This window comes from Dipodomys ordii, unplaced genomic scaffold (assembly GCF_000151885.1).
Source record: "Dipodomys ordii isolate 6190 unplaced genomic scaffold, Dord_2.0 Scaffold49, whole genome shotgun sequence".
Taxonomy (NCBI): Eukaryota; Metazoa; Chordata; class Mammalia; order Rodentia; family Heteromyidae; genus Dipodomys; species Dipodomys ordii.
Genome location: NW_012267265.1, coordinates 4447169 through 4473983, shown reverse-complemented (window position 1 = coordinate 4473983; position 26815 = coordinate 4447169). Strand labels below are relative to the sequence as shown.

The window sequence follows — 26815 nt, the reverse complement described above, 5'->3', positions numbered from 1 at the left end:
CATATTAATTTTGGTAGGTAGGGGGATAGGAATGACCAGAGAGTGGTCAGGAACCCAGAAACATCATTGTATTTTTTCCTTTTTACTTTCTGGTCTTGGAGCTTGAACTCAGGGCCCTGGGTATTGTCCCTGAGCTTCTTTGTGCTCAAGGCTAGCATTCTACCACTTGAGCCACAGTGACACTTAGGGCTTTTTCTGAGTAGTTTATTGGATAGAAGAGGCTCACAGACTTTTCTGCCCGAGATGGCTTTGAACCGTGATCCTCAGATCTCAGCCACCTGAGTAGCTAAGAATATAGGTATGAGTCACTGGTTCCTGGTTACATTTTTTAATGTACAGATATATTGGAGGTAGATTTCGGATATGATGGTCAATTCCAATGAAACTCTTTATCCTGGGTATTGTGACATTGGAGCCTATCCTAAATTCAGCCTGATTTACTGTTGCAGGCCTGGCAAATATCTACCTAATAAACACAAACCATCATTGACGGGGTACTCCTGTTATCCTTTGTAAGGCAATTTAATTTCCTGTAACATTTTTATTTCTATCACACAATTTTATTTCTATAAAATGACACTTTGGTCAATAGATGTCCTTGAGTATATTTTTAACTCTCTGTTTCATCATCTATAAAGTAGAGAACGAAAAAATGCATCAGAGTTGTTAGAGGGAATTAAATAAGGCAATACATTGAAAAGACTTGACACATAATAGTTACACAATAAATTTTGGCCAATACAGCTTTGTAATTTTCATTGCAATGAAACTTATAAAAGCACTGTGAAATCTGCAAACAGTAACATGACATTGAATGGATACAGACCTACATCTGCTAGCAATTCCAATATTTTATATTATCATTAGTTGAATTTTATAAATCATTACTATGTTGAAGTGATGTTAAAGTATTAAAAATATTTGGGTTGCCAGGCACCAGTTGCTCACAGCTGTAATCCTACCTACTCAGGAGCCTGGGGTTTGAGGAAAGTGGTTCAAAGCCAGCCTCAGCAGGAAAGTCTGTTGAGCCTTATTTCCAATTAATATTCAAAAAGCTAGACATGGAGCTTGGCTCAAGCTGAGTTCAAGCCCCAGTATTGGCACATATAAATCATTTGGGCGGTTAACATTTCTTATTTGTGGTTATTTTAGACAAGACTATTTTTCATTGCTGTTCCTGAGTCTGCTGTTGTAAGAGGCATTGAGTTTACCATAGTAGTAAAATAAAAGAACTGAGCTTTACTTTCACTCTTCTTTGTCTTCTAGTTGGAATGAACAGTGGGTTAAGTGCTGAGAGGTGAAGAAAAAGATGCAGAGATAAGGATAAACCTAAATGGGCAATGTACTGAACCTGTAGGGCTGGCTTTAATACATCCGTGGACCTGAACAAGAAGAATTCAGTGTTCTGAAATTCAAGCCAGGTTTGGATAAATCTGATACTATTGTAGAAAGAGTCAGCCAATCACATTTTGTGCATATGTGATAAGGGAAGAATAAGGAAGCATGTTAACCTTTCTCTAGGTCAGAACATGGCATGTTTTGGATGGAAATAGGAGCTTTCCAAATTAGCGTGTGGAGAGTATGAGAAGTCCAAACCAAAACAAAATGAAACACCTCCCATTCTCAGTATTAGGAAAGATACCAAATAACTTTGTCAATTTATTTAATGGTAAAGCTGCTATAAAATCATCTCTTGACTCCATACAGCAAGATTGCTTCATCTAATTTCAATCTGAACAGCAATCTGTATGAATGATGTCATTGTCAGACCAAGGAGATTTTGTTTACTCAGTTTCTTAATACAGACTGGCACCTATCCAACATAGCGATGTTTGCTATTTGCTATGCCTTGGCTCCTCTTAGATGGTAAACCTCTGGGCGGCAGTTTATGCCTTATTTTTCTTGTTCACTATCAGAACATCTAATATGATGCTCTAGATGTGATGGTTATTTTATATAAATATTCAAGGATAGCTGCTTACATCTGGCAGCGATACTGAGTTGGCTTGATCAGAACTATCAGAGATGCACATGGTCTAGGGCTGTTGGTTGTGCACTACTACTGCATTATAGTAGAAAAACTATCATTAAAGAATGTCAAAGCTAAGTTTAGTGACAGTGGCTCTCGCCTGTAATCCTAGCTACTCAGGAGGTTGAGATCTGAGGATCATGGTTTGAAGCCAGCCTGGGAAGAAAATTCCATGAGACTCTTTATATCCAATAAACTACTCAGAAAAAAACCTTGCAGTGGCACTGTGGCTCAAGTGGTAGAGTAATAGCCAGCCGTAAGCACAAAAAGGTTTAGGGATAGTGCCCAGGCCCTGAGTTCAAGCCCAAGACCAGCCAAAAAAAAAAAAAAAGAATGCCAAAGGTCAAAGCTGTTATTTTGAAGTTAAAGATAGGAAGAGAAAAGAGAGTTATAGCCCGACTGTCATTTGATGAAGTGGCTTTACAGCACCTCACACAATATCAACATCTCTTCTTAGTCAATGGCACTGGACATCTTGTCAGTAATTTTACTGCATTGTATGTTTTACATAGGTAAAAGCAGAAACCAAGAGAGAAAACTAAAGAATAACCTTTTGGGGGGGCCAGTACTGGGGGTTGAATTTGGGGCCTTGTATTTGTTATGCATGCAATCTACTATTAAGCCACGCCTCCAGGTCCTTTATGCTTGGATTATTTTTTTTTGGTTAGATCTTGTTTTTGGCCTGGACTGACCTGGTTTTCTACAAGTCACCAGGAATGACAGACATGCCTCTACAGCATTAAGATATTGTGCTTTCCCTGCAGCATGGATAATATACACCACTGTGCTCAGATGTTGGTTGAGATGGAGTATATCAAAATTTTATGCCTGGATTGGCCTTGAGTCATGAAGATCCTTCAATCTCTGTCTCCCAAATAGATCGGATTATAGGCTTGAGATTTAGTTCCCTGCTCAAGAATGATATCTTTTAAGCCCTTCCCTCATTACTATAGCTATATCTATATCAGCACACTCCAAAAAAAATTCATCACTCTTCACTCCCACCCTATAGGTGACATCTTATTAAGGGCCTTCCTCATTAATGCAAAATAGCTTCTATTTTAAGATAACTGTGGCTCTGATACTTGCCTTTGATAGTTGTCTTTGAAAATGGGTGAGATATCTCACTTTCTCTGTGTTAAAACATATTTTAGAAACCACCTTCACTTCTACAAAGGTTCATTGTAGTCCTCCATATCTCCACTATTTTTTTTTTACAATTCCCTGAAGTTCTCTCCTCTTTCCTAAATTGAGTCTTGCTTTCATTCTTCAGTGCTTATCATGAGTGAAGAATGAGGCAAACAACCATAATTAAGATTCAGCTTAGTGCTGGGAAATACGGTGGACCATGCTGCTCATTAGCCATTGGTAATTAAGCATTAGGTTCCTCTCTCCTATTAATGACGGGTTTGATGTAGCTGTCTTTGTTTCCATCTCTGGCTCTCTGTGTCTGATCACCACTTCCCTGCCTGGCTCCTCATTAAAAACTTACCATCTAAAAATTTTTATTCTGGGGCCTGAGAGATAGGAAGCAGATTCAACCGATCTTGGAAAGCGTACATCTTATGGGGAGGGAGATACAATATATACTACGATGATGGATGTTAGTGTGTTGGAAAAACTAATAAAGCAAGCAAAGAAGGAGGATGAGGAATTCAAGTGTGAGAGAAGACTGCAATTCTGAGTCCAGTGATCAGGAGAGCAGATGAGAGATGAATCCTGTGGATGCCTGAGGTATGTTCTACAGACAAAGGGAACCGCACAGATGATGACCCTGAGCAGGAGCCAATGTCTTAGCTGTATGGAAGCTACTGCTTCACTATTTCAAGAAAGTTTTTTAGATTATATTTTGAAGAAAAGAAAGTAAAAAGAATTCTCATATCCTTCACACAGCTTGGCCTAATGTCAACATCTTCAATATTTATGATGTATTTGTCCAAACCAAGAAATTAACATTGTATGCCATGACTTTGATGCTAATAGAATTGGGACCATAAGAACTCAACTCCTTTGCCCATAGTCATCACAGCAAATCAGTGTTAGAGCGACACAACACACGATCCCATTACTTCCTTCTCCTGTCTTCCAAATCCCCAGTGATGGGCACAAACATTATCTAAAAAATTCTCTTTCTATAGTCGGTTCTTTCTTTCTTCTTTTTGTAAAGTTATTACTTTCAAACATATCGTGACATAGCCACGGGTAGATCACATTTGTTTGGTTCTTTCACCTTTTTTTTTTCTTCTGGTACTAGGGTTTAAACTCTGAGCCTCACCTTAATTTGACTTGCTTGCTTGGTCGGTGCTCTACCACTTAAACTATCCTTCTAGTTTAGATCTTTGCTGGTTATATTGGAGACAAAGTCTCTCTGACTTTTTTCCCTGGCTGGTTTTGAACTGTATCCTCTAGATTTTCCCCAAATAGCTAGGATTACCAGGCATGAGACTGGCAAGTTCGTTTCTTTTATGTTTATGTTTTATGTTTTCTTTTATGTTTTAATAGCATACTACTGGTATGAAGAGGTCTGATGCTTGATGTTCCGAGAAAACTAGTGAAAGTCTATGGGGTTTCATAGATGCCCATGGCTTCCCATTCACCAAACCCAGAAAAAATAAGTATTGCAGCTGCATCCCAAACTTTTCTATCTATAATGATTCTCTTGTCTAGTAAATGTTTATAATGCATCTCTGACATGTCTTCACATGGGCTTCAAGGGATTCTAGAGATAGCAACTGGCAGAGACTACGCAGATTCCAGCACAGGGATGGAAGTAGGCGGAGCAAAGCAGGACTGTGCAGCAAAGAGCTTAGTTTGGGGGAGGAGAAGGCTCCCAGGAGGTCTTTTTTGGCTTGGACAACATAGAATTTGCCAGATGAAAGGATCTGAATCAAAAGATTGCTCACGAGTGGCACATGCCTATAATCCTAACTATTCAGGAGGCTGAGACTTGGAAGATTACAAGTTCAATGCTAGACCCAGTGGAAAAGTCTTCCTTTCCAATTAACTAATAAAATGCCAGACTGGAGGCCTGGCTCAAGTGGTAGTATGCCAGCCATGAGCAAGCTGGGGGGGTGGGGGAATGAGAGAGAAAGAGAGAGAGAAAGAGAGAAAGAGAGGGAAAGAGAGGGGGGAGAGGGAGAGAGAGAGGGAGGGAGGGAGGTATCAAGGAACTAACCAAGGAACGAAACATCTGGCAAAGAGCAGAAGGGCAATATGTTCAAATGTTCAGTAATAGAGGCCTGAGACACCAAGTCAATCTATCTGGGAACCTCCACAGCCATGTGGCTGCTAAGAGTGTTAGACAAAGACAAAGCAGGTTATTCTAAGTTCTCAGACAAACAGCACTGATATTCCCCCATGAGCTTGTTAGAAATGCAGGGGTATAGACCCCACAGAGACATACCCAATCAGATACTGCGAGGATGAGGATGATCCAGGGAACTGTCTATGATAGACTTGCCTAGTGGTAATTTTGCACAATCAAGTTTGAGAACCACTGAGGCAGAAAACTGAAGTAAACTAGATCTACAGAACTCCAAGTGATAGTCTAAAAATTAACCTAAAGACAACAAATTCTAGAAGAACTTTAGCCTTCATAGGTGTGTGAGCCTACTTTTTAAACCTAACAACAATCAGAAGGAAAAGATGTCACCACTGTGAGATAGAAAGTAAAACAGGTGACTTCTCACAAGACACCTTAAAGTCTAGGCTTGGTGGTGTCTGTAAATGAATATCACAGTTGTTTTGGTGAAAGGAAAAGCCCATTTTGTCTGCCAGGGTTAGCAGCATACCTAATTATAGCTGCATCCACTTCTGTGGCCATACCAGATAAGGTCTCTTACGCAGGGAGATTATCTCCAAGTGGAACAGTTTTGAGCCAACTTAAATAAAACAAAAGTAACTTACCTCATTCTTCAGTCATCACTAATTAAAGATACCCTTCTGCAAGAGGCAGATAGGGCCTTTACTTTCTTTTAAAGTTACAAACAAGCCCTGGAATACAGATTGCACAGAGAACCCATTCTATTTGTGGCTGTGCTTCATGAATACAACCTCACAGGCATTTCAGGACATCATTGCTAAAATTGTCAAAGCTTCCATATCAGTCAACAGTTAGCAGAAGTTCACAGTTAACAGAAGATGCTCGGCCATCTTCCTCTTCCTCCTCTCTTCTGAACCCTTGATGCCAACTGAAAGGGAATAGCATGCATGGGCCACTCTTCCAACTTCACATCAGAAGTGACTATTTTACTAAACACCTAACAGCTGTAGCTCATACAACCAGCCTTCTTCCAGGGCCTCACCTCACCCTGGGCATTGAGTATGTGTACGTTCCCCAACTTAGTCCGCATGGATACCTGTGCTAGGTATAGTTATTTTTATAGTCTCATTTTACAAATAAACTGATTAGGTCACTTGTCTCAGAGTGTATGTGCTTGGCACCATGTTAGAAGTCTATCCAGCTGTTCTGCACTGATTACAATTGTATTTGTGTGTGTGTGTGTGTGTGTGTTGGTCCTGGGGATTGAACTCAGGCCCTTAGTGTTATCCCTGAGCTTTTATGCTCAAGGCTAGCACTCTATTACTTGAGAGCCATAGCTACCTTTGTAGTTAATTGGAGATAAGAGTCTCGTGGACTTTTCTGCTGAAGCTGACTTCAAACTGTGATCCTCAGACCTCAGCCTCCTGAGTCACTAGGATTACAGGTGTGAGCCATTGGCACCTGCTTCTATACTACTTACTTCAGTGGAAAGGTCAATCCAGTATTGAGCTTAACTGCAAAGCATGTTGTTTCTTCCACAGCTGCTGGTTAAAATGAGGCTGATAACAGGAAGGCTCTGGGAGGCCATGGCAGTTCAACATTATATGCCACATCCTCCAGTGACTCAGGTTATAAAAATATACAGTTCTTCAGGCAGAGGACACCGTGATAAAACTAGAGGTCATAGATCTCCAAAGAACAGCAATGTGAAACACAAATGGCTAATGAGTTTACCCAAACCCTGGGAGGACATGAAGATTTGGGGAGAGAGGCGAAAAGTACTGGGCTGCTGTTAGTGCTGCAGGGGTGTAATGTGTTTTCTGTTCGTGAGTTCTTGCAATCGCAAGGCAGTAGCTGGCCAGTCTTTAGTTCATGGTTGTAGGTAGAAGCAAATGGTTCCCTTATAAGCTGTGATTTCAGTCATCTGATACTCCAGAAATTGTTCTCAGAAATACAGGATGATAGAAGAAGAATAAATTTCCACTCAAGGCAAAGCCTAACCGTGCACACAAACATACACACACACATCAATGGAATCACCAATACTTTTGATGAATGATTAGTGGGGTTTTTCCAAGAACCTTGCAAAATAACACTGGAAGGTGTTTTTGTACAGCCTTAAGATTCATGAGAACTATTAACTTTCATATGCTATCATTTTGCCACAATAATTAATGGAAGGGTGGAAAGGGGTTTTCCTTAGGGGATTTCTAAAATAGGGGCCTGATCACGTTATCCATCTCTAAGTTTACAGTGTCAAACATAAGTAACACAATAGACAAGTAGTGATCTTGTATTTATACCATGAGATCTTTATTTTTTTGGATTTAGGAGAACCTACATGGAGAAGAGAAATATTGGTTCATTCAATTTAATCATTCTCTGAATTTACCTGGTATTGGTTATATTTATCCAGAGAAATATAGTTTAAAATAACATCTTATACAATTTTAATAAGGATTCATTAGTACAAAGTGAAATGGCTTGCTTGCAAAAATAATGATGTCAGGACTGTGTCTCTTTAGGAATATCTGGCCTATTGCTAATGCTCAAATTTTTATCTATCTATCTATCTACCTATCTATCTCTGTGATTGTATCATTAGTGTTCTTTTCATTTAACCATTTTGACTATAATAATGATGGTAATAGTGATGGTGGTGGCTGTGCTATGTTCTTAGGAAGCAGTATTCATCAGTTTTCCAACACTGCTACCAGATAGTTAAGATTCTTCACAGGTGTGTGATAAATGAGGATTAGTGATTCACTGTAACATGATCAGACCACACCGCTAGAAAGAGGTATTTGAACTAAAGCATCTCTGCTTTGGGAGTCTGAATTCTTAATCACTGTTTGTAGATTGCCTGCTAAGAGCCAGTGTTGGTTTGAAATGATTCATTTGAATTTTTGCCAAAAGTTGAGAGAAAGAATCCTTTAGTTTATTTTAACATTATTTTGTGTGTGTGTGTGTGTGTGTGTGTGGTGAAGGGTCTGAGAGGTGTGCACTGAGAAGGAAGTAGTTCTGGATTGTTCTATACCCCAGCGGAGGTCATGTTTTCAGTGATACAGCTCTTCAAAAACTCACCATTGGTGATTCTGGAAATGACTCTATAATTTATCTGTGAGTTTTTTTGAGCTGCAGGGATACATTTTTCTATGGATACCTTGTTACACAACAGCCGTGAAGTTCCAAGAATAGATAATAAAAGACAATTTAATTTAACTTATAATTAAATGAAGTGATAAACTTGTAATTAAACTGGAGAAAAAATGTCCCATTCAGTAAGATGTAATTTGTAAAATTAAGTTTGATATTCAAGGAAATGCAGACTTAATGAGGGCAAAAGACTTTTTCTAATCAGAAGGAAGTATCTGATTTAAAATGGGTGAACATTTTAACATAGGCCCCTTGGACCTTTTTATTCTAATTTTTCTTTGAAGACTGGCCTCTTGGGTTCTTTGAACCTAAGGTAGAGGTGTGGTACAGAGGCCCGCTCAGACTCAGTGCCACCATTATTGGATTGATTGGATATATACTTAAATGACAGGAGGAAAGGTAAGGAAAGGAGACAAAGAGAAGTCTTTGGTGGGTGGATGGCTGGGCTGAATGCCAACAGGAGATGGCCAGGGGCTCCAGAGAAGATGTGTGCCCACGTGCTAGGTATGTAAGAAACAAGGGCAGGAGGGACAGGGAAAGTGAGCATATAACTTGAGGAAGATGTGCAGGTGTATGTGAGAAAAGACGAGAGTGCATGTGTACGTGTGCATCCCAGTACTATGGTATTGTGTATTCTGTAAGTTTGCACTTATTCAATCTACCAAGGACTGTCTTTGTGCATTATTTAATTTGCACAATAGTAGATAATGATAGTAGCCGGGATGAAAATAATGAAGGCAGTAAGAGAATACATGACAGAGGCATTGGTAAACCAGAAGGGAAATCTTTCAGAGGAAGTATGATTGAAATCAGCACACACTGCCTGAGGAAGAGTTCCCGACAAAACAGTGCAAGGATAGAGGCTAGAAGACCCAAGCGCAGGGGAAGGATAGAACCTAGTAAATGCTGTAGTAAAGGAAACAGAGATGTGATGAGAGAAAAGATGCTGCACGTCCACAAATGACCTGTAGAGTGATTCAAAGTGCAGAAGGAAGCAACTGTGAGGTTTTGAGGGAAAGAGTAACAGGGTCAGAGTGGATTTTATAAAGCTGCTTTGAAGGTGAGGTGTTGGAAGTCAAGGAGTGGCAGTGCTCATCAAAGCCAAACCTTTCCATCTGTGCCTGTGACCGGTGCTGCATAGACCAGCAAGTCAGACTGCCATTGCCATCTGCTACTTCACAGCTGGAGGGACACTCAGTGTGAGTGATATGGTTTGAAGACTTACGGATTTCTTAGAGCCATAGAAAACGAAAATGGGAGACTTACAGAGTATTGAAACAGTCTGGCTAAGAGGGTAAAAATCTATTGTACCATATATGACTGCCTTTACTTCATAGAAGAAGAAAAGGGTTTTTTTTTTTTGGTTGTTGTTGTTTTGTTTTGTTTTCCTGATCCTGGGCTTGAACTCAGTCCCTGAGCCTCTTTGTGCTCAAGGCTAGCACTCTACCACTTGAGCCACAGCACCACTTCTGGCTTTTTCTGAATAGTTTATTGGAGTTAAGATTCTCATGGACTTTTGAACTGTGACTCTCAGGTCTCAGCCCCCTGGGATTATAGGCATGAGCTACTGGTGCTACCCCTGCTAAGGTTTTTTTCTATTTTTTTAAATTAAAAATATATACAACTGCAAGGAAAACCCTAGTTTTATAGACAATGCTCTACTTTTCCTTTTCACGTTTGCATTTAGAACCTGAAAACCTGGTTTACAGATTGGGTGCAAATCAACATCATTCTTTGGGGACTCTTAACCCTGTCCCCGCCCTGCTCCCCGTCACTTCGCACCCCAGCTCCCGGATGAGGTGTATGGGTTCACTAGGGTCATGATTTGACTTCAGAGCAGAGGGCCTGGGTTTTGGTTTCCTGACTTCAGGTTAATTCTCGTCTACCACATCATCATGCCCCACGTGTCAGCTTATTTTTTTCTGTTCTGCAAGGGTCAAGACACCTGTTCTTGTCTGGAGTAGAGTTCATTGGCCAGGCTTACTTCCCTGCCAATGTTTCAGACGGCTAAAAAAATGACCGACCACTAAATAAGTCCTTAGAAAAATACCCCGTAGCTGGGAATCCCACAAAATGGAAGACTCTTCTTTTTAAAGTGTCTCTCACCTGATCTTCAGATAGGCTGCAACTCCAAATACCAACAACACCACAGCAATGACTGTCACCGTAATGGCGGCAATGCTTCCTGTGAAGGAGGAAGAGGCCGGAGAAGAAAATAAAGAAGTGAGTTTAGTTATTCTCAAGTGTTCAATCTCAACCTTTATTTATTTGTTTGTTTGTTTGTACTGGTTTGGGGACTTGAACTCAGGATCTGGGCACTGTCTGAGCTTTTGTGCTCAAGGCTAGTGCTCTATCACTTTGAGCCACAGCTCCACTTCCAGATTTTTTTGGTGGTTAATTGGAGATAGGAGCTTCCAGGACTTTCCTACCTGGAGTAGCTTTGAACCATGATCCTCAGATCTCAGTCTCCTGAGTAGTTAGGATTGCAAGTATGAGTCAATACCTACCAATCTGTCCTCTGAAAGAAGGCAAAGTTTTATTTTTTTTTTTTACTACAGATTATTGTGCATGGAAGTCAGAGCAAGCACAAAGCCCAGGATCTTAAAATAACAATCAAAATACTGTGCTACTGGAATATTTTTAATGCCAACCAAGGTTCAGTAATGGCCAATAAATCTTTCAGTATTCATCAAGACCTTTCAGCAAGCTTGGCATTCAGAGAACAATACACAGTAATATTTGATTATCTTTTTAAGAGTGACTTGCTGCAGTGTTGTACCTAGGGTAGTAGATTTTAAATCACTTGATGTTCCCTTTTCTTCTTTTACAGGCTCTGGCTCATTTTTATATCACTTCTGTAATATCTGGAGACAAAATATTTTATTCCAAGGGTTACAAAAAAGTAATAAAGTTTTTTTAATAAACCAAAACCACACAGCTGTGTCTGTAGTGTCCACTTTAAAAGGGTCACTTTGGTAGTTGTGCTAATTTAACAATCCTATTGTATCAAAGCATGTGTGAAAAATAAAATAAAAACATCTTTGGGAAGTATGTTCAGCTTTCATGTTTCAATACTAAATTTCTATATACAGAAAATAAGTCTGTTGTCAAAATAAGGTCACATGTAATAGGCAGCACTGCTTTTTGCTTGTTGAAATAATCAGCTATAAGTAAACCGAGTCTTTCTATTTTGTACTTTGAAATCTGGTAGGCAGCTACTAGCAATCTGTTAAAAACAAGTTGCCTGCTTCCATTGAATGAATATTATGACTGTATTTGTCTATCCTTCCTCTCTTCATTGAAAAAATGCTTCTTGAGGAGTTCATGCCCCAACTGGTTAAAATTTATAAAGAAGCTGGGCACTGGTGGCTCATGCCTGTAATCCTAGCTGCTCAAGAAGCTGAGATCTGAGGATCATGGTTTAAAGCCAGACTGCCTAGGAAAGTCCATGTGATTTTTACCTCCAATTAACCACCAGAAACCTGGAAGTGGAACTGTGACTCAAAGAGCAAAAGAGGGATAGTGCCCAGGACATGCGTTCAAGCCCTACAGCCCACAACAACAACAGCAACAACAACAACAAAAACAACACCTAAAAAAAAATGAGCCAAAGGAGATCTTTAGATTATTGCTAACATGAAGATGAAGACAGCTTGATGTCTCCATGGAGACTGACCATGTTTGACCACTTTCAGATCCTACACGTTTCTGACACTTGCTTTCTTTGCTCCCGGAATCCTTTTGAATCAGATTCTGTAATTATCAGTATAATTCCTTTTGGCTTTTGCCACATAAAGATAAAATTATGCCACTGATCATGCAAATGTGCAGATTGGGTTCAGCAGAAAAAGTCTAAGGTCAGATCCTCTAATGTAAACCCCCCACTTCTACTTTGAAAGGTGACTCTTAGCTTCTTGGCCTCCAAACTGTGCTGAAATTAGAACAATTCAAAGTTCACTAAGGTCTCATAACAGCCTCTTTTAAGAGCTTGTGAAAGGAAGACGATAACCGCAAGGTACAGTGTTGGGGGCATTTTAGGATTAAAAAAAGATACAGTCATTGCAATTAGGAGCTGTTTTTTTTTAAACTTTTAATTTAATTTCTACCTTTTTGAAAAGAAGGGGCAAGCTGATGATTTCCCTATAAGATTACCCCTGCCCCCCCCCGCCACCCCTCCCCCCGGCCCAAGGGATAGCTGAATATAGGAAATCAGAGGTTTGAACTTTTTCCAAGTTCCTTCCTTTACTCCAGCTCTGTGATTTGCTGAGGTTATTTATATACCACCTCTTTCTAAAATAAGCTGGCAATTTCTCCAACCCAAGCGCTATTCTTTGTGTTGTTGTTGTGGAGACAGCAAGTGATAGGAAGACTTGCTTCTCTTCTATTGGATGGTGGGGCTGTCCAGAGTCGGGATAGCCCCAATCTTCACATCTTCAAGACTATACTTCCAGGTCCACAGATGGCATCATCCAGGATATCCAGAGCTACCCAGAACTGGACATTCGAGTGACTTTCTACCTGATAGGCCCCAGAGAGTCTAGGTAAAGGCACACTTCGAAGAGTTGGTACTGTCAACCTGAGGGCAAGATATGTGACATAAAATAATTTGTGTTTATATATTTGGACTTCCTTTGTAATATTCTGTCACTCACTGCCTGTCCTCAGAGAGTGCTAAACACAGAAGTCATAGTCTTCTAGAAGTAGAGACCTTTCTCACCCCTGAGCCTAGGAAATCTTATTTCTTGAGTGTTCTCTAACCTCTTTAGCAGCTGCTGTCTCAGAAGGTTCTAGTCACCTCAGCTCTGGAAAGTTCCACACCCGAGGAATTCATGATCTGGTCATATGAGGAAGGTTGCTAAGCCAAGGATACCCCAACTTCTATGGTAACTGACAAGGCTTCATTTCTGGCTTATGAAAACAAATGTTATTTCCCCTTGGGTTTTGTTTAAACGAATCTGGAATTCCCCCTTTGTCGTTCTACTCTTTTTTTCTTTTCAAAGCAAGTAGAAAAATGAGGAAGGTGAGGGAGGTGCAGACACTAATGGGCTATGGACTGAACGTGTAGGATGGGAAAGTTGGCTGGCACTTCCTTTCTTCCTCATTGGAATTTGCAAGTTACAGACTGGGCATGACTCATGCTGTAATGCTCTGGGATAGGCAGAAATTAAGAGAGAATTGGAGGAAACTTATTTGTATATTTTATAAACCAAGATAAAAGAATATTCTACTGTGCTAGCACATTCCATTGTGCTAACATGTCTTGCCTAACCAACAGGCTGTTGAAGATCCAGAAATCAATGTGTGCTTAAGTTTTGTGCCTATACCAAGTCTGGGATTTCTCAAGGTGCCTTTTTATGCCACTTTCCTAATGGCCCCTATAAGAAGAGCAAGCAGGCTTAAGAGCAGTTATAGCTACTTATTTTTTGTCCCTGATTACTTAGGAGGAACACTGGGCCAAGAACTCTGCAGCTCTTATCTTTATAAGAGGTGTGGATTCATTTCCATTTTATAGATGAGAAACCCAGAAAGGTTAAGAAGTTGGTTACCAAGTTTTATACCTGGTAAATGATTGAGCTAGTATTGTTACCCAGGCCTATTTCACCTAAGTTTTTACAGCATTATTCATTCAAATGCTGGTTACTTCCTCTTGTAGGCAGTGGTAAAGATGGATTGAAGTTCAATATTCCAAGTTCACTCAGAGTAGAACTAATTACAAGCAGACACAAGACACTGAACGGAAAACTCAGAAGGCCCATGCCATTGATTGCTAACATTTGTGTAGCCCCAAATAACTAATCCTGCCACAAATCCTGTGCATTGTTATACTGTCACCTAGTATTAATGTGAGGTTGGCTCTAAACCCTTCCACAACCAAATCTAAGAATGTTCAAGTCCCTTATATAATATGTAGAGTATTTGCATACAACTGCCACACAACTTCCTGCCTACTTTTAATCATCCTTAGACTACGGACACGACCTAATGCAATGTAAATGCTCTGTAAACAGTTGTTGGAGTGTATTAAGGAGTCATAATAAAAAAATCTGTACATGTTCAGTAGGCACAGTTTTTTTGTTCAAATACATTCAATGGCAGATGAGTGGATGTGGAAGGAAGTACACACACACACACACACACACACACACACACACATACACATACACACCCTTCCCCATATATAATAATCCATGCCATGTGCTGCTATTTGCTATGTGGTGGTGGTGTTAGTAGTAGGTGTAGAATTGTGTGATGAGGAGGAAACAAATGAATAAAGAAAACCTCAATTCTCTCTGAATGGATACTAAGGGGATGCTAATTTCACTAATATTGAGGGTCATTTTGATGTCTGGCCCTGCATTCTGCTTGGATTTCACTCCTTGTCTTCCTTATTCTCTCTACTCCATGCCATGGGAAGGAAATTTTGTCTCCTCTTTCTTATCCCACATCAATTCAACAATCTAATCCCACATTATCTAACCAATCAAGCTCTTATGAATGAGCTCCATGATTAAGTTAGGGCACTGTACAGAGAAAAACAGTCCACCCAATTTCATAAACAGAAGAGTGTATGATCAGGTGGACACACAAGCAGGAAATAGGCAGACTGGGTATTTCTATCTATGACTGAAGGCGGTGAGTCTATAAAGCTACAGCCATCTTTGGAAGAGGTGGGAATAAAGCTATGGTCTGAAGGATGGGCAGGACTTGGATGGGGGCAGGCGCTTATTGGGAGGAGAGCAGATACTTCACATGTCTGGGCTTGAAGGGTCAGCAGTGGGCTTGGAGACAGGCGCTGCAGCTGGAGCTCTGATTTAAACTGTGGGCTGCTAACCATATCGAGGGCTACTGAGAGGGGTGGGTGAATGTAGAAGAGCTGTTGAGAGAGTTTGTGTAATAAGACATGAAAATACCCAAAGGCTGAGTGGCTGACTTTCCTAAGATCATATGATTTGTAGAAGTGACAAACACGTGATCACGGTGTGCAAAAGAAGGGAAAATGGAACTGAATAGAAGGCGTGACAATGGCTGTAGGATGTCTCAGGGCCAAGTCATGGAGATTACTGAAAGCCAGACTGGTATTTGAGCGTGACAAGGTAGAGACAGGGTCTCTGAAAGACTTCCGGGATGAAGGACACAGCATTTTCTACGAGAACCTCGTCAAACCCCTCTTTCATTGAGAAATCATCCCTAATATAAGCCACTGCCTTAATTTCTCTTTTCTTAGAGGCTTGCTGGTACCTTAGTATGTCTAGTGCACAAGTGATGTATATGTAGCTGTAGGTAATTACGCAAAGTACATATACTAAACATAGAGGGATGAGATACATTTGCATCCTGATGATTTCATGTGAACACATTCTGCTTGGTCTCTGCATTGGAAGTCCTTGGAAGCCAGGGCTACCAAGTTCTTTGTCTAGGCTCCAAATAAGTAATTCATAAAATCACTTCATAACAGATCTTTTGGAACGTAGCTATACTTAACTTTATTCGTTGTTAGGGGGCTTCTTTACAAGTTATACAGTTTGCATGCAAATATATTACAAAAATGTATTAAACACAACCTAAGCTTGTGTTAATCCTTTTCCACACCACATCACCCCCCAAATCCTTGAATTACTATTTCATCATTTCTTTACACAAAGTGGAAGGGGTAATCTTTATTAAAATCAGCCCAAAATGATCGCAATTGGAACATTTTGTTTCACGTTTATACTCCGATCTAAAAGCTAGTTTGTAGGTAGAATTAAGAGTTCAAACTTTAGGGCAGAATTGATATCTGTACTTTTCTACTTCATGCAACCAGAAGATCCAGTTTGGGGACTAGTGTTGCTTTTATCTAAAAGCACTTTCTTCCATAAAGCATATAGCTAAAAATACTAATCTTGCTTGAGATAATAAGTGATGTGCACTTGCACAAGCTGTGTGCTTCTTTCTTCTTCCTTCTTTTCTTTTTTCTCTTAGGAACCCATCAGGAGTACAAGTTTGCAATCCATGTAGATCAGGAGGGACACATATCAGACCTGTTCTGGGTTACCATGGTTTTACTGTTTCTTCACTTATAATTGCAATCTTTTTCAGCACAAGTGAGACCTCTTTCTCACTTGGAATTATCTTAACTACCTGTTTAGCTTTGCCCATCTTAGCTATCCTTTGACATCTGCAATGCTAAACATACCAGGTTTCTAAGAATGGCAAATCGTGTTCCTTATCCCTTTTCTTGTGGAATTGTTCTGTCTTTCACACGAGCTTACTGGATCACCACATAGCAGCTCCAGCTCAGAGTGGAGAGCATTGCTCTAATTCACCTGGCCTAAGGGTATTATTCACACCAAGACTTCAGCAAATGAGGAAAGTTAAGGACCAGCTTGGGGATTTAGCTCTTGTCATCTCTTTGTGGATGATGCCTGAAGGCAAAAAATAAAATGCTATCACAAACTCTGTGCTACCCTCTTGCCATGAGCTGCCATTGATTTGTTGTTGTTGCTGTTATTGCTACCATCTCATTTATTTCTTCAGCATTTCTTCCTTCCTTTTAGTTCTTAATAGTCTACTTTTGGTTAATCCTGTGGCTCAGCTTTTGTTTCCACGTTTCCCTAAGATGGCTTTTCTCTCTGTTACAAACCTCATAGAGTTTAGGTTTTTACACCTTTTCTTTAGCTTTCCCTGGCTCATTGAAAGTGTTGCTGTTCAAATGCGAACATGGTTATGTTTTCCTCTAGTCAACTGGACTATCCTTTTCTATATTGTGCTGTGGGCAGGTGCTTATATGGATTTTTATTGCCTAATATTCCTAGTAAATATTCCTTTGGGAACCTTAAAGTGTTTTCATAAACATTCTAATTTTTTTCAAGTTAGAAAAAAAATCTAAGTGTAGAGGAGTCTACACTCTTACTGGCATCTACACTGGGGATTAAGGACCCAACTGTAGTAATAGCAACTAACATCTATTTAGTGCTAATTATGTAGGAAGCACTTTATGTACCTGTTTTGTTTAATCCCAGTAAGGAAGAATTCTGTAGAACAGGTACAGTACTATACCTGTACTCTCATGTTATATATGAGGAAAATGTGATACCCAGTTATAAGTAAACTTACTTCCCTCCTTACCCTGCTCCTCTGTGTCTCCCACTTCAACAAATGGCACCACTGAGATCTGAGCCAGGCAGTCTGATGCCAATGTGTAGTGTTCTACTGCACATATTCTTGTCTTCCCAGAGCCTGCCTTGGAAATGACTACACAATTTCTCTAAATGGAAACACATTAACAGTGTTTTTGGTGGCTCATTTTCATAGACTTACTGAGATTTTTATGAGTTTTAACATAAGTTCACCTTCATCTTTGAACCAGTGGTCCAACCCTTGAGGGCCATGAATCTCACCATGAAAACAAGTCACTGTTAAATAAAATAGCACCTTTTATTGGCTAATATTTTTCTTTCCAAGGGCCTGACAAACAACATATACAGAGGACAATATCAACTTAATAGCTATTATGTGTTCTCTTAATTCAATACTGAAACTCAATTCTCTAGGATGAATTTTAGATCCTTCACTTTTTTTGGGGGGGTGTCCAGTTGTGGGGCCTGAACTCTGGGCCTGGGCGCTGTCCCTCAGCACTTCAGCTCAAGGCTAGTGCTCTACCACTTGAGCCACAGAGCCACTTCCGGTTTTTTTCTTTTTGCTTATGTGGTGCTGAGGAATCGAACCCAGGACCTCATGCATGCAAGGCAAGTGCTGTACCTTCCCAGCCCAGATTCTTCACTTTTATCCTGCCTTTACTTGCCTGACAGTGATTCCAACTAAAACATCTTGCTGTCTTTATTCAGAAAGTTAAAGTAATGGTTCAGTATGGACACAGGGCCAGGCCTATTCCAATTAGTTTTCCCAGTAAGCTCACAAGCTCATTAACAACATCAGCTGTGCTTACATGCTAAATCTTACTTTCTCACTGAAGCATTTCAAAAGTCACTTTAATCATCTGTGATTGGTGAAAGTCATCTTTAAAACAGAACAGAGAAATTGTTCCATGGAGACAGGAGCTCTCAAAATGTAAGAAAAGGTGACATTGGGACAATTAAAATACATGAGGAATTGTCTTGCTTCTCGATGACAACATAAATGGTAAACAGCCGATTTTATTACCTTGACATATATTTTTCAAAGGGTACACTGGAAATATTTCAAAACCAGATTAAGATTTAGGTAGTAAAAGTGAGCCAAAGGAGAACCTACGAAGTACAGGCAGGAGTTCCAAATATTTTTTTAAACGGAAATCAATCTGACAGTTGGGGCTCCTTCTGAGAGCTTACTTGGCTTTAACAAGTTTTGAGGTTTAGTATAAGTTTAAAAAGTTGGGCATAAAAACATCACACTGTGAATGAGAGTTTATAACAGTAATCGGGACAGTCCAGCAAAGTCAAAAGCAAAGTCAAAATTTGGGGTGAGAATGGTGGGCAAAGAAGTTTGGTGGGCAGAAGAACCACCGAGTTCTGGATTCATAAGGCAAAGAATACACATGTATTTATTATCTAAAACTTGATACTTCGCCGCTGAAAACCACCCCTTAATTGAATTATTCTCTGAATGTGTGTGTGTGTGTGTGTGTGTGTGTGTGTGTGTGTGTGTGTGTGTAGATCCTGAAGTTTGAACTCAGGGCTCCAAGCTCTCAAGCTCTCACTTGGCTTTTTCACTCATAGCTAGTGCTCTATTACTAGAGTGATACCTCCAGTTAGCCAGTTTGCTGGTTAACTGGAAATGGAATTATGCACTTTCCTGCCTGGCTGGCTTCAAACCACTATGCTCAGATCTCAGTCTCCTGAGTACAGGTATAAGCCACTGGCGCCTGGCTTTCACTGAATATTTATTATCTATGTGGAGCTAGACACTGTTAGGTGCTGGGAATACATTTGCGAGCTCAAACAGACAAGTACCCCCTTGAGTATCCTGAAAAACAGTGACGGCAGTGAACAAAGAGCCGTATACTCAGAATATAACCATACATCATGACAAAGAGATACACCTGAGTTGTAGCAATACGGGAGGTGAGAGCAGGACTGTGGGCTCCATAAGAAATAACCAGAATAGGGGAGATTTGAAATGGAATTAGCCAAGTGAAGTGATGTGGTACAGAGGGTTTTAGGCACAAGCATCCAAATGAACAAAGGCCCTAAGTCAAGAGGGAGAGCCGCAGACTCCCAGACATGAGAGCCAGTTAATGTGGGGATGGCTAGGCAAGATTGCAAGGGGTAGGGTGAGGGGATGAGATCAATGGAAAGTAGAGACCACATCGTGGGAAGGTTTGGGAACTTCACCTGAAGAGAAACAGGACAGTCTGAAAAGACTGGGGTACTGTGGTAGTAGGTTCTGTATGACTTGATTTTGGTGAAATCATTTCTCTGGCTGCTGTGGTGTAGAGAACAAGCAAGATGGAGGAGACTGGAGAGGAGAGGGGATGAAGGGTTGGTCAGAAGGCTATGCTGTGGAATTGTGGGAGCTTTGCTTTTTTTCTTTATTATCGTTAAGCAGTTGTACAAAGGAGTTGCCATTAACAAAACAGTTTGATACAATATACCTTGATCATGTCACCCCTTTCAACATTCTCACCCATCCTTTCCCTACCCACCCCTTCTCTTTGAGAAGGAACATGAAGAGAAGTAAATGATGCTGAGAGCTACTAACAATCCATCATCAACAGTATTTGGTGATGGGAGTAGAAAAAGACAGAAAAGATGATGGCACTCTTTACTGTAAGGCCTGAACAATGACCCGATATTTATAAAATGACCCTAAGATACTGTGCTTTGTAGGGTTATTGCCTTCTGATATATGCTAAAACAATATAATAAGGAGTGTTCAACATTATTTTACAGGGTCTCCTGAGACTTCTGTTTTAAAATTAACGTGTTATTTACCATCTGGTAATGGCTCATGCCAGCAATCCTAGATATTTGGGAGGTTAGGAATGGAAGAATTTAGATTTGAGGCCAGATTGGGCAGAAAAGGTGGCAACACCCCTTCTCAACTCACAACTGGGCACAGTGGTGTGCACTAGTCATCCAAAGCCACACAGGAGGCTGAGATTGGGAGGACTGCAGTTACAATACCAGGCTGGGCAGAAAAGTCTATGAACCTCCATCTTTACAGAGGGAAGTTGGATGTTGTGATGCACACCTGTGATTTTAGCAATGACAAGAAATCTACCAGTAGATAGATGGTGGTTCAGGTGAGTCTGGCTGGAAAGTAAGAGCCTATCCTAACGATAAGCAATAAAATACAGGGTTGGAGGTATGGCTTGACAGTGTCAGTCTAGTCTAACAAGTTAGAGGCCCTGAGTGCAGTCTATCAATACTGCATTCAACAAAACAAAACAGAACGAAGAAAAGCTTACCCCTTTACCGTGTTTTTAAAGTTTTTTTCGATACATCATTAACACACATTTGTTTACTCCTAAAACCTTTCTAGATATACTTTAAAAACTACTGTTTCATCTTTCCTATCATTAATTCTTTTTCAAGTCTCTATGCATTGTGAGCTTTATAGATGTCTTGTGCAGCATAAATGTCTACAGAAATGCCTAGATGTCTGTGCTGCATAGTGCTCTTTAGTTAAGAATAGAGCTGGCGTTTGAACCAGCAACTTAAATTTCAAAAGACTTCAGTTTCCATCGTTAGGTGTCTTTCTGTTTGTAATGGAAAACACAAGGAAGAAGTGTACCAGTAGAGACATGGATTTTCTAGACAAAAGAGAATCACACTGTGCAACAAGCACAGGGACTATAATTTTCAAGTTTCTATATGCAAGAACTGATGATAGTTTGAGAGTAACTGGTTTTAAGTTCATCCCTCATGTATTTACTGAACTGGGTATAGTACACCACCATCCCATTTCCTTCAGGGAATAAAAACCACACTGTAGTCATAGATTCTACATGTGAAGAGCTTAGTAACAAAACACTGGCCTAGATTTAACGTACTACATCCTTCTCTCTTTAAAAGCTCAACAAAAGCTAAGAGATGAAAATCACTGTACACTTATTTCTTCTGCTTAGTTGATTTCTGATGGCTACCTTGGATCCACCAAACTGCTTTACCTTCTCTGGCAGGTACAAAATTATAAACTCCCTAGAGAAGTAACTATATCATCCATGGGCTATATCCATAGTATGTAGTCAGATGCTTGGCTCAGTGAATATTCATGATGGTAGTGGGCATTATTCATCATAGCATAATGATAATGATAATGATAACTGTTGGCAGAAAACTAATAATAAGAACAAGTAACAGTAAAATAACAACCGCAACCATCATTCGAGTCATTGTCTAATAGCTATATTTATTATGTCATCTAAAATTTACAGTAAGATTCGTGTGTGTGTGTGTGTGTGTGTGTGTGTGTGTGTGTGTTGTGTCCCAGTCCTGGGAGCTTGAACTAAGGGCCTGGGCACTGTCCTTGAACTTTGTTTGCTCAAGGTTAGCACAATACCATATATACCATAGCTCTGTTCCAAGGGTTTCTATTTTTTTCTTTTGGTAATTAATTGAAGGTAAGAGTCTCATGGACTGTCCTGCCTGGGCTGGAATCAGTTCTCAGCTACCTGAGTAGTTAGCATTATAGGTACGAGCCACCAGCACCCAGTTTATAATACGTTTTAAGATAAATAGATGTTATACTAATCTCATTGATGGGAAAGCAGAAGCTCAGAGAAATTCAATGACTTCCCTCATAGTAGTTTACTAACTCATTCATTTATGCAATGGACATTTATTGAACAAATGTTCACCCTCTTTTGTAGAAGATCCTTGCTTTCATGGAGTTGACAGGCTAGTGGTAGAAAACAGACTCTTGATAAATGAGATGATGTCAGAAAATGCTAACAATACAGAGGGAAAAGAAATCAGGACAAAGGATCAATAGTGATAGGGGTTACTTTTTCGGATGAGGCTGGTAGGTAAATGTTTGATGAGGAGGTGAACAGGAATGAGTTGTCAAAAACCTAGAAGGAGAAGATTTGAGGCAGGGGGAATCAGCAAGTGAGCCACAATCTCTAGATGTTCAGTAAGCTTACATTAAGGTTATCAGTGAGATTGGAAGTGCAAAAGAACCCAGAGATTGTATGAATTCACCATCTGTTCCGAGCTTGATTTAAAACAATCCAAAATATTATTCTCACATGCAATTTATAAAAAAGATTTCCATTTCCATTCTGGTTTTAGTACCAGGTCTTTGAAATACAGTGTGAATTTTATAATTCTAGAACATATCAGTTTGGACCAGCCACATTTCCAGTGTTCAAAAGTCACATTGGCTACTGTAATGGTAGGATAGGTGTCAGTCTAACCAGAAAGATCTCTCTTTATTCTTAACCTCCTAAAGTTCAGAGATATAGGCTATCAGGAATACCAGTTAATATCTTTGGGAGAGACCAGAGTCCTAGAGGCTTTTTAGTTCTGAGTTCTTCCCCTTCATAGGCAGGTGCTAGTCATCAGATAGTAGTGCAAAATTCAGGACATACATAGAGAGCCTAGACCTGACAGTTTGGAGAGGATCTCTGATAAGGGTATGACCAATCACAGGAATACTAATTTGTGTGAGAGATGACAGTGGGGTGAAAGAGCAGTCCAAGTGTGGTATATTAAATGTAGAGTACATGACTTCTATATGCTAGGATTGTTCTAGGTATCTTAGGGATCATTCGAAGGTTATTGGCCTGAGGGCCTAAGAGAGGGCAAGACTCAAGGAGGGCCAGACAGAGAGCTGAAGAATTCAACCATTCAGCTCATTCATATGAAGTGTGAGATGCCCCAGCATCTCATGGTTGACAGTCGAATATAGGTATCTCCAGCCCAATGAAGCAGAATAGAGGCAGAACTCTATTTCCAAATCATCAGCACACAGGTGATGTTTAAAGTGAAAAGCTGACCAACTTAAAAGGAAGGGTCAAGGGGATCCATAGTTCTACAGGGCTCTGTCTTGAGTTCTGTTGCTGTCTTCTTTCTTTTCAGACTCTGTAATTTTCCTGTACTTCACCTAGGCCTTTGAAATTAGTTACTTTATCCTAGTTTTACTGTGTCTTTTTTTTGTGACCTTCACTCATATGCTGTCTTTTGAAATAAGAATTTATAATTCTTTGGGACTTTTCACCTTACTATACTGTGGATTGTTCCTGAAGGAATTAGTGCTTTGTTAATCTTAGTTCTTTCTCTTCCATTGTCTAATTGTGGTTTCCATTAATAGTGTTTATTTCTTAAAAGATGTAGCTTTATCCTCAGTGATAGCTGTTGCTTTGACCACAGCTTGTCATGCATTGTTCTGTCTAGAATACTTTATTCTCAGTCTACGTTGGGTAATAGGACCACCTACACAAAGAGATGCACCTCTATTTTCTTTGTCTTCTGGCTGTTCTCACCTTACTGTTTTTCAACTAAATGACCAAATGTTCCTACAAAAGTCTTTTCCTACTCCAAACCATGAAGTTTACAGTGACACATCATTATCAGGTCCAATTAGCCTCAGAAAGACCCTAAATACCTTTCCACCATAATTTTAAACAATGAATATGGAAATAAAACTTAGTTTATAGGATCGCTGGGAGAATACAAGTACATTCTATGTCATGTCACATTTATTGTCTTTCCCATGAAAGATATCCGTGTGAAATAAAGGATGAGCCAGTTTTCTCCACCCCACCCTGCTTTGGCTGGATTCCAAGAGGTAAACATGGCTTTAAAAACCAAAGAATTATATAACTGACATTTCCTGAACACTTATTCTCTACCAGGAAATGGTCTAAGCACTTTATATGTCTTGTTACTTAACCTTTGTAAGAACAGAATATGGTAGAATCTATTCTATCCCTATTTTACAGATGAAGAAATAGAAGGGCACAGAGAGTTGAAATAACTTGTCTATTGTCAGGAATCAGAACTGAAAAGGGTGACCTGGCTTAACTTCTACCCTGCCTTAATATTGTTCATCTTTGAGAACAGGATGTCTAAAGGTGGGTAGCTTTCTTCAGGTAAGCTAGCCAAAAGTGATTAGATCCAAGATGGTGGCCAGTGTAACCATCAAAGAACTGCTGACTTAATTATAATCTAATCTGTAAGGGACATACCTATAATCATTGTGGCAGGAAGCATTAGACCATAAAAAGGGATATTGTCTGAATTGGGGGTGAGATGGAGAATCTCTGCCTATTCTAGGAAAAGTCATGAATATATTTTCCTTTCATCCCCTAGAAGTTGAGAAGTTGATTTGTGAATTCATTTTTCCACTTTCTGGCTATGGAATAAACTAGGGTCAACCTTGGTTTGGCTTTGGCTTTGACACAGAACTTAAAAATATCCTGCTTTAGGGGTGTTTTTCCTTTCAAGGGGAAAACGCAGCAAATTGTTGGAAATAAAACCTAGGAAGCTTGACCGGAGGCCACGCTGTTTATCCTTTACAATGCCCCTGTAATATTATGTGGAGATAAATTAGACAAGAGACTAAAGAAATAATATAAAGCAATAAAGAAGAGGCTAAAGAAATAATATATCCTGTACATATTATTAAGGAACTAAAATTAAAGTTTGTGTTTTTGCTGAAATTCTTATAAGTTAGAATTTCCCCTCAGATATCGTACTCCAAAATTCAAACTTAAAAATTGGTAACCTGGTTCTTTTTTTTGTTTGTTTTTTGAGATGTGGGTCTCAATATGTTGGCCAGATTGGCCTCAAACTTCCAGACTCAAGTGATCATTCTACCTCAGCTTCCCACAAGATTGATTCTTAGTGTAACACTAAGTATAAGCATGAACATTATTACATTCCAAATGGACTCACCTGAACTTAATGCATGTTCCACGTCCTGCATGATCAGGAAGGGAGTGGTAGTCTCGGATCCACACATCACTTTGCCTGACTCAGAATTTTGAGGTGTTTTCTCCTTGGTCCCTGGCTGGTCTGTGACATGGGAAGTGGGTATGTGACCAGAGCTGTGGTCCTCTGTTGGGAATTCAGGTGACATTGGAGCTGCTGTAGTCTGAATGCTCACAGAAGTGCTCAGGTTGGGGGTGATGGAGGCAGAAGGAACCACAGGCATGGAGGCCGATAGGTATGAGGGTGAAGAGGCAGGAGCTTGAGGGGAGGTGAGTGGTGGGGACTGAGACCCTACAGCTGGCACACTCTCAGGACTTCCTGAGCTGTGTTCTTCAGGTGTGGGTGTCAGATGAATAGCATTGCTAGTGGACAAGAGCCCAGGAATGGAGGGATTTGTGTGTGCACCTTCCCATGCTGCAGAGTGGCTGGTGATCACTTCTTTTTCAGGCTTGGTGGAAACGTCCTTGGAAAACATAGATGTTGGAGCTGTGGATGTAATTGGGACAACTGAGGCATTGTCAGTGCCTGAGGCTGGGAAACCAGTGGCAGCAGCCGAGTTCTGTGGAGAACCAGTCCAGGTGGTAGTGGGTGGAGTAATTTTTGCCGAAAGAGAAACAGGCAACAAGGTTGATGTCGTCATTGGCAAACTCTGTACCCTCAATCCTGTGAAAAAGTCAGGACAAAAGTGGTTAACTCATGAAAACCACATACCATAGTAGGAGAAAAACAAAGGAGGGGGTAACAATGCTTGACAAGAAATGTACTCATTACCTTACTCATATAACTGTAACCCCTCTGTACAGCATTTTTATAATAAAATAAGAGAAAAAAAGAAAACCACATATCAGGGAAATAGAGGCAGGGCGATACCCTGCAGCTGTTGTATGGTCTCAAATAGTTCTCCTTTTTTTTTATTGTGCAGTTAACACCCAATTTTGAAAGTCACTTAAACCACACTGGAAAGCAGTATGGAGGGTACTCAAAAGACTAAGAGCTTCCCTGTGACTCAGCAATTCCACTTCTGTACATTATCCAACAGAACACAAACAAGGCTACACTAAAGCTCCCAGTACAACCATGTTTATTGCAGCACTGTATACCATAGCCAAGATGTGGAATCAACCAAGATACCCCTCAGTGGATGAATGGATCAAGAAAATGTGGTATATATACATAATGGAACCCCATTCTTTCATCAGAAAGAATGATATTGCACCATCTGTAAGGAAGTAGAAAGATTTAGAAAACCTTAAGCAAAGTAAGCTAGACCCAAAGAAACATAAGTTGAATGTTTTCCCTCACTTGTAATAGTTAGAATGTGCCAATAACTACAAGTAAACCAAATGGATAATGAAAGACAAAAAATTATATTTGGATATGATAAATTAAACAGGACTGTAAACTTTCACACAGTGAGACCAAAGGAGGATATTCTTAGGAGAGGATCACAAGGGCTCAATAGTTATGTATATATGCTCATATAAAATGATGCTTAAAATGAACTCCAAGAAA

The 26815-nt window shown here is 40.0% G+C and overlaps 1 protein-coding gene across 1 annotated transcript in view; it reads right to left on the bottom strand.

Annotated features, from left to right (window-relative positions):
• The window catches only part of Parm1 (prostate androgen-regulated mucin-like protein 1), a 110342-nt gene that overhangs the window by 2217 nt on the left and 81310 nt on the right, over positions 1–26815 (bottom strand). Inside the window, exons 2-3 of the mRNA XM_013020253.1 lie at positions 25268–25966; positions 10554–10632 (exon numbers count right to left, since the gene is read on the bottom strand). Of these exons, the coding sequence (XP_012875707.1) occupies positions 10554–10632; positions 25268–25966 (778 nt within the window). The remainder of the gene's footprint in view (positions 1–10553; positions 10633–25267; positions 25967–26815) is intronic.